Source organism: Anoplolepis gracilipes, chromosome 17 (genome assembly GCF_047496725.1).
Source record: "Anoplolepis gracilipes chromosome 17, ASM4749672v1, whole genome shotgun sequence".
Lineage (NCBI taxonomy): Eukaryota > Metazoa > Arthropoda > Insecta > Hymenoptera > Formicidae > Anoplolepis > Anoplolepis gracilipes.
The window spans coordinates 6,816,322-6,828,343 of NC_132986.1; the positions used below are offsets into that span (position 1 = coordinate 6,816,322).

Here is a 12,022-nt window from a genome sequence, read left to right on the forward strand (position 1 = left end):
ATCGAATCGATTTATTTCCCGAGGGGCTTTCGGAAACTTCGCCCATCCCTGCGGTGAACTTGGAATGGCTATCTTCCTTCTCTCTCCCTCCCTCTCTCTCTCTCTCTCTCTCTCTCTCTCTCTCTCTCTCTCTCTCTTTCTTCCACCTGTCTCGCTTTCGCGATGCATTTTGAATCACCCCCGGACTTACCGTAGAGCGTGAAATGTTCATTGGGTCACATTCGTTTCGCGAAACTTTTATCGCCGCGCCGCGTTTTGTCGCACGCTTCTAAATCGACCGTTAAGGGAAACGAGATAAGTTGCAATTTATGCCCATAGTCAGCGAACTCAATTTTATTTATATCCGTATGCATACGACGACATTACACATATTTCTTTTCGTAAAAAAATTTAACATGTGTTCTCTCTCTTTTTTGTATTGTAAATTATTTTATCTTTTTGTTATATGAATTATATGATTGAATATATCTTTAGATAACTCTGTTAATGTTGATTGTTATTATTCTTAATAATAACATATATATATATATATATATATAATGTAAGATGTAAGTTATTGTTAACGATTATAATATAATATCACATTAAGATGACGGGAAAGTCAGTTGAACAGAGCTATCAAGCGTTTAAGAGGCATTTCTCAGTTGGAAAATTCAATGTAATCGGACGATAGATGCTGTGGATAGTCGATTTAATTACACGGATAAATGGATAGATGGATGGAGAGTTTCATTAGATAGATAAATGGATATGTGGGTAGATTTATATCTAGTTAGGTCCATTATCGGAGAGATTCCGGTATAATACGATGAGGACGATTGCTTCTCTACAAATGTGATTAAAATCACATCCAATTAAGAAAGGCGGACGGAAAAGTCGATAACCGTTAATAGAAAGACCAAGCGGTTCAATGAAAGATATCACATTTTCATGAAATGTGCTTTACATCTTTTCTTTCTCATAGATAAATTATATTTTTAACGATATACGATAAAACGAATCGATTGTAAGATTCAAATTGGAGATTCCAGCGCATCATACATATTTTGCATAGACCAACATTTATTTTATTGTTATTCAGTTATAAATTTAAAGAGCTACCAATAATGTTAAAATATCGTGACACAATATAAAAGATAATTAGCATTTTTAAGGTGTGATATTTTAGTTGAATCTAGTGAACATACTCGTCTGGCTTCTTGTGGATCAGTCTTATCTTTTTGAAACATGACTAAAGTTCGATCGAGAGAAGTGAAATTTGATAACCGTACTTATCTGAACTCACCTATATACACGGCAACGTGAGCGATACTAGGACGCGTACATTAAGTTTCTGCGAAGAATTTACTCGAGAGAATAACTTAAGTACCTTTCCCGATGAAGCTCGTCATTAATTGATGACAATCATCAATTAATTAATGCTCTTGCCGAAAAGAGTGCACTTTATGTTTCATTTTTTAACATATATTCTTCGAAAAATAAATCATTTCCGCGACTACTCGTCAATATTCTCGAAAGAATTTCCGCGAAATTAATTGTCAAATCTGAATACCTAGTTATTAAAATGTGATATGGATAATACACGTTGAATACGTAAAATACACAAAAAACTGTTATTAAAAAATATTTAAAATTGATATTTAAAAAATTTAAATAAGAAATGATTAAACAAAGTCTTTAATTTTAAAATAATTGTCTTTTGCTATTACATATTTTCAAAAATTTTTTATTAAAATTTATGAAAAGTAAAAAATAATAATCTCGTTGGGCTAATAAATTCCACCTTGGATCTTTAATAAAAAGTAGATAAACTCAACTAATTGTAAGCATATCGCGGAATGAAGTTGTGATGGCAAGTTGTCTGACCTTATTCGGATATCCGTTGTATCTCAGCAGTTTCTTGCAGCACTTGCCGCGGTTCTCGTAGTAGAACATCTGCACCATGTCCGTGCGATCGGTCGCACCGCTGACGGTGAACGGCGCCCTGGATGACGACGGCGGCTGCTGCTGCTGTTGCTGCTGCTGCTGCTGTTGTTGCTGGGTCGACGATTGCCGACGCCCTAATGGCACGCACGGGCACCACCCCGAGACCATCACACCGATCGGGCCTGCCACCGGCCCGATTCGTCTGGCCCAAAAAGCGTCGAATCTCTTCGCTTTTTCGTTTTCTCGAAGATCACTTTCTCTCGCGAGTAAAGGCAAGTCTCTTCATGGTGTCTCTTTGTCGCCAACTTGTCGCCGCCGAAACTTCGTCTTTAAACTCGCGAGATTTCTCGCTCGGAGATCCCGTTAAAAATCGGGTAATTTTCGCTGGCAAGATTTTCCTGAAGTTTCGCTAATGCATGTTTAAAGCGTTTACAAGGGAGACAATGCCGCGTAGTAATGGTGGTGGTGACGATGCTTGTCACGTGGCTCGAATTTGGCAACGATTCTTGTGCTTTTGGCGGTAACCACTCTGAAAATCTGAAAGAAGAAACAAGCGCAATTACAGAGATAACTGTACAAAATATATGCGGACAGACTTGATTTTTTTTTTTTTTTTAGTTACACTTGTTCGTTTCTGTCTTAGCAGCAAGTTACGGTGTATACGTTTTTATATTTAAAAATAAAAATAAAAGATAAATATTAATTATGTCGGTTATGAATTTTAAGAATTAAGCAGAATCTTATAGCTTTGTATTTGTATTTACTACATACTATATATATATGTGTACTATGTTATTTTTCTTATTAAAAATTCTTCTTTAAAGCTGATAACTAATGATCTTAATAAGCCTCTACTTTTGTCGATCTCTCTTATTTTTATTATAACAAAAGAGAGTGTATTCGCGGTGAGAATTAATTCTGAGACAGGTCAATTTAATCCGCGTTCTCCTTCCGTGAACATTAAGAAACGTGGCGTAAACGTCAAGCAGAAAGAAAGAGAGAGAAATAAAAAGAGAGAGAGAATCTCGCCAGGATATCCACGCGCAACTACCATTCCTTTTACTGTGAATATCGTTTCTGCTTTCAGGATTTTCTAAGAAGCCTGTTTGATTAAATCCGTGTGCGCGTCGCATCGAATTTCGGTCAGATCCATTACTGCTCCAAAAAAAGCATGCTGCTCTTCGTAAATCAAGGGCTGTTAGATTTGCCGTTCGATCTCGCGACTTAAATTAACGGTTGCTGCAAAAAGCGGCAGGTTGATAAATTGGTAGATAGATGGATAGACGCCGCAAATGGATGGATGAATTCTCTCCCGCTATAGATTCCCTAAGGACGCCCTGAGAGATAAATAGATATAATTTATTTAGAGAAAGAGAGAGCGAAATGGAAAGAGATACATACAGATACCGGAAAAAGAAATTAAGGCGATATTGAAGATTGACGATAAGACGAAACAGAATTACATTAAATAAATAATAATATATACATAAAAATATATTTTTAAATATATGTATAATACTAAAAGAAATAGTAATATTGTGAGAAATATTTGTAATGAAAATAATAATATTAATATTATTAACATTAATTAAATAATATACTTTTATTGTACTTAAAAATTTGTTTGTAAGATATATATATGTCAAGAATTTTGATCAATCGTTATTTTAAGCTATAAAGAATTAAGATAATATTAGTAAAAGAAGCTAATTAAACCAATTTTTAAAGTAATAGTACGTTGCATATATAATACAATAGTATACAAATTATTCAATTACATAATTTATATGGCGGAGTTATTGGAGATTATCAGTAGGGAGCGTATGTTTTATTTCTTGACAAAACAAGACGCAACGCAAACTGACTCAGCGAAGAGATGGCAGAAGGGGATGGGACGGTGAAGCCATAAAAATGAGAAAAACAACACAGGAATTTGCAATTCATGAGAAACGTCGTCGGCTGTGCGTTAGTCACAGAATGCGCGACCTAATTTAAGAATGGAAAATTTGCGCCGCGTCTTCCCTACTCTTGGGTAATAAACGCGTCGCATACCGCACAAACATCATTCGACTTACAGAAAATGGAGAGGAAATTTTACCTTCCGTTTCTGCAATAAAAAATCGACAGAAGTTTCATCAAAGAATTAATCTTTTTAATGGAATCTCTATAGAAATTTTATTTGCTGCTTTATTTCATGTTATTCACAATTTACTGAATTTATATTTTTAAGCCTGTAAATACGTAATACGATTAGCTTAGAAATATATAAAAAAGAAAGACTTACAATTAGAAAAAAGTGTAAAAGCATAAAGGCCGACAAGAGAAATCTCGTGAAGAAAAATACGACGATATTTCCGAGTCATCCTGTACTACAGTACGCAGTTGCATTAGCCGGAAAGATTAATTAGAGCATGATTTATACATATATATTTTCGACGAAGGAACGAAGACGCCCCTTTCGCGTTCTCCAAGACAATGCCAATTGCACTTTGCCCAGGGTGTTTCCGCACAGTTCCCTCATTTCGGATCAGAATCTTGTATGACCTCGTAATACGGGTCGCCGAGGTGCTGAGAGAACGCGCGATAAGTTTGCTTTACGGTTGTGCCAGATGATGTCGTGCTATTTAATAAAGCAGAAACTGCGCGAGAGTAGAAACGGGATCTGTCTTCTGCAGACTTTCACTCGATACACTCGTAAAGAAAAGTAAAGAAAACTCATTGTCAGGGAATGCCTCAATGTTTCAAATGCACGTAACGAACGAGCTGTGTCTTCAAAAAAATATCCGGTTTGATATTAATCGATCAATTTAATCAATTTATTTTTCTTTCTTTTTTTATACAGCTTCGATAAAATCATTACAATAGAACGAACAAAAGATCTCCGATGCATCGTTGAATTTCTCGAATTCAAGAGAGTGTTGAATTGTTAACCAGTATCAGTAAGAGTGCGGGAAACTCCAGGTGATGAACACTTTACGATTCCCGGGTGTATGGAAGCAAGCTTTTATATTCATGATAATCTGCATCTTGCGTCGTGTAAAATTTAAATCTATTAAATAAATGTTTTTATCGCGTAAACATGTATATAATGCACACTTTTATGAGGAGAGAGAGAGAGAGAGAGAGAGAAAGAGAGAGAATTTTCGTAGACTTTTCAAATAGGTTTATGAAGAATGAAATTCGACGAATGTTACGCGAGTGCGTTTCTTTGTAACTTTTTAACTGGTTTCTCTCTCTCTCAGGACCCATTCGTCCGTTGATGTAACAATTTTTCACTGCGACATTCCCGGCTTAGAGCTGTCTCTCGAGAATTCAACCTGCTCTCGTTTCGTTCCTAGCCGACTGGTCATAGATTACTTACTAAAGCAGGGCGTAATCCCAAGTCTTCGTTACGCTAACATAACGCGGTACGTAAAACATGAGAATCATATAACATGGAAAATTAACAGCGCGAATCAGACATTTGGAATATATTTTATTTTCTTATAAGCATAAGAAATATAAATTTTTAAAAACTTTTAATTAATAGTATAACTATTAAGAACGTTAAAAAATTAATAAATATTAAAACTATTAAATATTTTATGATGAAAAATGAGTGTATATATATATATATATATATATATATATATATATATATGTGTGAATATATATATTTATTTATTTATATATTTATTTATATATACAACAGACAATATTTTGAAAAAACGTAATATTCTATCTATTTAGTATGTATCTAAATCTTCTATCTTTTTTAAATCATTAATTTTTTAACCTGTCTGATTTATATCTATTTTAATTTATTTTTTCGGTGGTTTAATATTTATTCAAATATTTAGATATAAATGGTCGCTTCAAATATTTATATACCTACATAAAGTAGTCATAAGTCGATCGCTGTTAGGTGGGGAGCGTTGTGCTCGATCGTAAACTAGTTCGATTGAATAAGTTCGAGGCAATTCCTTGCCACTGTCGTTGCCGTCACTACGAATTTTCCCTACGGTCCGCAACTTTTCGGAACCGGCTGACTAGTTCGGGCGCAGATTTCTGCACGAACGAGCTAAATCGACTCGACCGGTCTCACCGGAATTGCTTCGTTCCGAGACTCGCGGAACCGTCAGTAAAATCAACGACGATGGCATCGATTTTTCGACGGCAGGTCGAAGTTTAATTAAATCGCGGCGCCGAACTCTTGCGGACGAGGAGCGACCGCACGTCGAAGAGATGTAAAACCTATAAAAACGTAGATTAACCCCTTCGGTACCGACTTACAACGTAACAACAAATCGATGTGGAAATCTTGTAAAAAAAAAACCCGTAGGATTCATTATCGTCTAACGAATGTTCCGGGTATTCACGGAGACAATTTCTCACACGTGACAGTGTTAAATGATGCTTAGATTCAACGCGACATTTAAAGTAATAAAATTTCGCAATTTTTAATATGTTAGTAAAGATTAAATAAATGAAGGTAAAAAACACAGAAGCTATTTATATAAAAAAATATCTTGTTAGAAATATGTTGCTTAAAAAAGTGTTTTAATTAAATCGACTTAAAACCACGTAAAATGACAAGCTAAAAAATGATAAAGTACCGTGATTTTTAATTACTCGACAACTCAATAACTTGCACTTAACAGAATAAATTTTTCTATATTTAATTTCGGAATTAAAGCGACGATAACGCGCTGTTGCGCGAGAAACAAAAATGCGAAAAAAGATTAAACAACATATGACATTCGCGCGTGTTCTAGTATTCGAGCATTCGCGAAAAAGTTTGTCAGAATATTTTGCAAGTGTTGTTACGGGTGTGGTCGCTTTTCATGCGTTTTACACGGTATAGAGAACGCGCTCGTTAAATCTGTCGCCGTTGCCTTTACGCGCATTCCCTTTTGTAAGTTTGCGACATGTAGTTTTATAACAAGCCGCCATCGCGAGTGCAGCCACACGCGTGCGAGCTCGTTTCCGGACTTTATAAAGCGTCCGCAATAGTTATCACGACAAATAAACAGCGTGAGTCGACGTAGCTTGTGACGCATGGGAAGCTAATGTAAACTTACGAGAGACGATTGCACACGTGACGTATAACACACGCGTGAAGCACGTGTGCTCAAACGCTCCGAGAAGTTCAACAAGCGTTAGATCCTTTTCTCTGAACGAAGGAGAACCAGAAGCAAATATATATTTTTAAAATCTATTTTTCCTAATTTAAAAACAAATTGATTAGTATCAATGACATTAGATATTAAGTTTGTTTACATGGTTAATTAGATTAATTTGTTAAATCGAAGTAATATCGAAGATTAATAATAGTAATCGATCGGCAATTCTTTCAAACACACGAGAATTTGATTCAGCTGATGATCACGAAATCGAGTCGACAATGCGCGGTCTCGCCGTGAAAAATAAAGGCGCTTAACTAAGCCGAACGTATCATATGCACCTGCAACATCCGCGACCGACAGTTTGATGTATGAGACCGCGGCGACGCGCGTGGGCACCACACGAGCAAAAAGTCTCTCCGCTCACCGTAATCCCTCTTCGTTCCCCGAGAAATCTCATTACGGAAAAGTTTGAAGGAAGGCTCTGCGCCGCATCGCGGGTGGATGGAGATTCATCCTCCAACGTACGCGAGTCTACAGCGCGTGGAAATTGCGAGTACAGAAGGAGAGAATGAGAGAATAGTCTTGTAGCCATTGTCGGAGATAACTTCCCGCGATATCTTCAACAGGACTGAGGTGAATTTAAACTTGTTGCGGCACTGAGTTATAACATGAATGAGAAGAAAAGATCCCTCTTTTTGTATTAAATTAAAAATTTTTCAATTGATAATAATTCATTCATATCTTTTTAGAATATTTCTTCTTAATGCAAGATATACGAATTTGTTACGGCTTTAAATAATACTATGAATAAGTTTCTTTTCTCTTCACATACACGCATTGAAAGATAGAAATATAATTAAAGAATACAATAAAGATACATGCAATTAAAAATGTAAGAATTTTCATATAAAAGACATAAATATACCTAAATAAGAAAAGCAAGATATACATACAAAAATATAATTAATTTATATAAAATCTTCAAAAGACATTTATAAATATTCTTTGAAATCACTCGTATTCAATTATAACACATCAGTAAGTTGAGTCTTAATAAAGAAAGAAATCCAGGCATGAATAAATTTTAAAATATAGTAAAAAGAGTAAAATATGAATTTCTTGTAATTATTCCGAAAGATAATAATAAACATTTCTAACAGGTTAATTGAAATTATTTATTATTAATAAATTAATATATCTATTTTTGGAAAATGAAAACATTTCTAAATCATAGTGTTTGATCTATTTTATTTCTTAAATAATAAATGATAGAATTGCGAAAACATACCTACGTTGAGTAGATTCACGATCGATTGAAAATCCTGTGAATGAGATCTCCTTCTTCACTTTGACTTATATCGAAGCTGCTTTGGCTCCGAAGGCAGGAAAGCCGACCAGCGCGCACACACCGTACGTGTAACTAGAGTCGCCGGATATTACATCCCGAATTTCCGACGTTCTTAATCCTCCTCCCGCGCGCTCGGGACATCCTCTCCTCCATCTATCTCAGAAAGGATCGCGAAGCATTTTCTTGAAGGAGGATGAACGAAGAGTTATCGGATAACTGCACGAGTAGGATGAGACGAGAGGGTGAAAAGAGGACGGCGGGAGGAGAAGAGCGAAGAGAGACTCTCTATTATTCGACGCGGTAGGACTAGCTCGTCCCTTCGTGGAGGACGAGATTGAGCGACAGGAGCCGGAAGAAAAGGGAGCCGCGCGCACTACACCGGATGAGAGTGACGTGGGGGATCGCGTGTTTCGGTCGACGTGCGGACACGAACTAAAGCTCTCGACGGACGGACGGTCGCTCGTCGTCGCGTCGCGTCGCGTCGCGTCGCGTCGACTCGCGCGACGGCGAGAAGCGGCGGCGGCGGCGCTTCCTCTTCCCTCGTGGTCCTCGCCCGTACGGCGCAGGGCTGACTGAGGGTGGCAGCGACGCCGAGCGTCGCGACGCGCCACCGAAACGACCCTTCGGGCCTGCGTTCATCCCCTGCGTGTGTGCCCGAGTTGCGCCGATCCCGCATTTCTGAAACTCTTCGCCGGGAAATTGTTGTCCGTGACGATAATCACTTACTTAGGGAAAGAATCGCGATGATTCCACGAAAGAGCGGTCATAGATTATGGAATATTACAAGCCGAGTAGAAAATATTAAATATTCCATTGAAAAATTAAAGAAGATAGAAAATGTTCTGTTAATTTTTTATATTTATTACATATAAAATAAAAGATATATAAATATATATCTTTTAATCATATAAATATAATTATAAAATATAATAATCTTTTAGAAGAAAAAAAGATTATTATATGCACTTATATAATAATATATCATTTTTCTCTTTTACTTGAGCAGATATTTATCGCCTGATATAATATGTATTTTAAAGCTAATTTTCGTCTTCAAATTTATTAAAGAGTATTGTGTATAAATAGATAAATAAAAAAATAGAAAATTTAATTAAATAATTTTATGTATTTATTTATAAATACAATATTTTATAATTATATATTTTACTTTATAGAGATACATATGTAATATCATTCTACTTTTAATTAATTTTATTATTGTGAGTTTTTAATTAATTATTACATAAGTATAAATTATAAACTGCTGATTTAGCTGGTAATTTTCATCAGCTCGTAATTTTATTAATTTAATATTGTACTTTTTGATCAATTTCAATTTTATATTCTTTAACCCAGAACCGTTTAATCCCTTTTAAAAGAGAAAAATTTAAACTCTTTGAGACGTATGAATATATATTAGAAGAATTTTTGGCACACTTTTAAGGAATATAAATCTCTTTTAGAATTTTCATATTGAAAATCAAAAGTATCTTTTATATATAATCGTAAATATGAATTAATTGAATAATCAGAAAAATTATTGGAGTAATGCGAAAGAGTCGATAAATATGAGTTTCCAATTTAAAATTCCGTCGTTATAACGTCATATAAATGTCGTATCATTTTGATCAATATCAATTTTATATTCTTTAACCCAGAACCGTTTAATCTCTTTTAAAAGAGAAAAATTTAAACTGTTTGAGACATATGAATATATATTAGAAGAATTTTTGGCACACTTTTAAGGAATATAAATCTTTTTCAGAATTTTCATATTTAGAATCAAAAGTATCTTTTTATATATAATCATAAATATGAATTAATTGAATAATTAGAAAAATTATTGGAGTAATGCGAAAGAGTCGATAAATATGAGTTTCCAATTTAAAATTCCGTCGTTATAACGTCATATAAATGTCGTATCATTTTGTAGTGCAAAATTGACAATTGGTGAAATCCTACAGAGAATCACGATAAGACAATTGTCAAGGTTTTTTAGCCGCAATTCGCACGACTCGAATATTAATAAACGGTATACATAGAACAGGAAGCAGCATTTCCTTTTTCGCTTTCCTTTCCATCCTTTGTGCTCCTTGCTACTACTTTTTCTTCGTTTCATTCTTTGGTATACAATTCACATTTCTGTGTATATGTGTATGTATATATGTGTATACATCTTCTCAGTGGTACTCCGGAAGCCAGAATATCACCATTCCTCTCTCGCGTCTACAATTCTCTCTGAGGTTCCTCTTATTTTCTAGAAAGGAAAACGTGCATGAGAGTTGGACACTCTGTGTCTGTAAGCACCGTCTCTCTACGAGTCTTCTTCTTTGATATCTATCTGTCGTTTGTTCGTCTTTATTTCACCTTTCTCGCTCATCACCGCCATCGTGCGGTAGCCGCGTTTCCTCTTATATTTTGCTATTGGATACTCAACGCTAAAACGGACATCTAACTTCGAGTCATCGCAAACGTCGGAAAACATGTTCGACCATTTTTACGTCCGTCGCGATCTCGTAATCCGTCTGCGTCCCCGTGTTTGAAACAGTCAAACGTGTCCGAAGATGACATCGCTTTATATCTTTTTATAACGTGTAACAATTTTATATAAAGAGGATAAAGATGCAAAATAAAAAAAATTTGATATGAAAAAATATTTTCTCTATTTCTCCCTATCAATCATAAAGATGAATAATCAAAGATATATGAAATATAGAATGCAACGAAAATTTTTATCTTATCATTTTTTTTTAATTGCGGTTATTTTCGAATTATAATCGATACGATTAATTACGAGAAATCTTAGCCGATGACAATTATTGCCTACACGGATACGTTTCAACCAGATCGATCGTTTTGACTGCACTGGACACGCACATTTTTTATGCACGCAAACGCGATACGTGAGCCGCGTGGAGATGCCATGAGGCGTTCTGGGGTAACCGGAAGAATGAATATTTCAGGAGGCGAGTATCTCATTTTTCGGCGCGGCCGCGAGACACGAACTAGGGCGATCGCAGCTATTTGTTTTAAGAATTAATCGTACCGCGCGGTGGCTATCGACATTTTCGAGGAGGATTCCCGCGACAAGTGGACGCTACGACGGAATAGGAAGGATAGGGTCTCTCACTCTTTTCCGCAGCTTGATATATCATGCAGAAAGCAAATTTTGTACGTCTCTCTCTTCGAAGTAACATTGCATTTGTATTTTTCTCGTTACAGCGAAAAAATCGCGCGCGATTCCGGCACGTGTACGCATCCCTCCCTGTAGTTATGAGAGTTCGTGAACCGGATTAGGGTGAACTTGGAAAAGATCGAAGGGACGATAACGTCGGGAGCCGACGGAGAAGCGGAAGCTAGCCCGGATATAGAATTCTATAGCAGATCTTTGTACACACATACACTTTACATTACATGTACACACACAAACGGTCTCGTGCCTTTCGTCCTCTTTGTCAGCTTTTATTCTCGTCCCTCTTTCCCCTTCCGTTGTGTTACAAAGAGGATTAGAGTGTTCAGATCAAGTGCTCGAATTGTATTTCCAGCAACATCGCGAGATCGCTATCGTCGCTCTCAAAAGTTACCGTCGTCCATCTGTGCACGCGTCGCGGTTAAAAAAGTAAACTGAGGAATAGTATATATC

General features: G+C 36.0%; 1 protein-coding gene across 2 annotated transcripts in view; it reads right to left on the minus strand.

Annotated features, from left to right (window-relative positions):
• The window catches only part of LOC140675186 (uncharacterized), a 37,879-nt gene extending 28,942 nt beyond the window's left edge, over positions 1 to 8,937 (minus strand). The window contains exons 1-2 of one of the 2 annotated variants that reach the window (XM_072909356.1): positions 8,324 to 8,937; positions 1,867 to 2,463 (exon numbers count right to left, since the gene is read on the minus strand). In XM_072909356.1, the coding sequence (XP_072765457.1) occupies positions 1,867 to 2,094 (228 nt within the window). In that variant the 5' untranslated portion in view covers positions 2,095 to 2,463; positions 8,324 to 8,937. Of the gene's footprint in view, positions 1 to 1,866; positions 2,464 to 8,319 lie in introns of both variants that reach the window. The other variant, XM_072909355.1, reaches the window with a different exon arrangement.
• Positions 8,938 to 12,022: the final 3,085 nt, after the last annotated feature.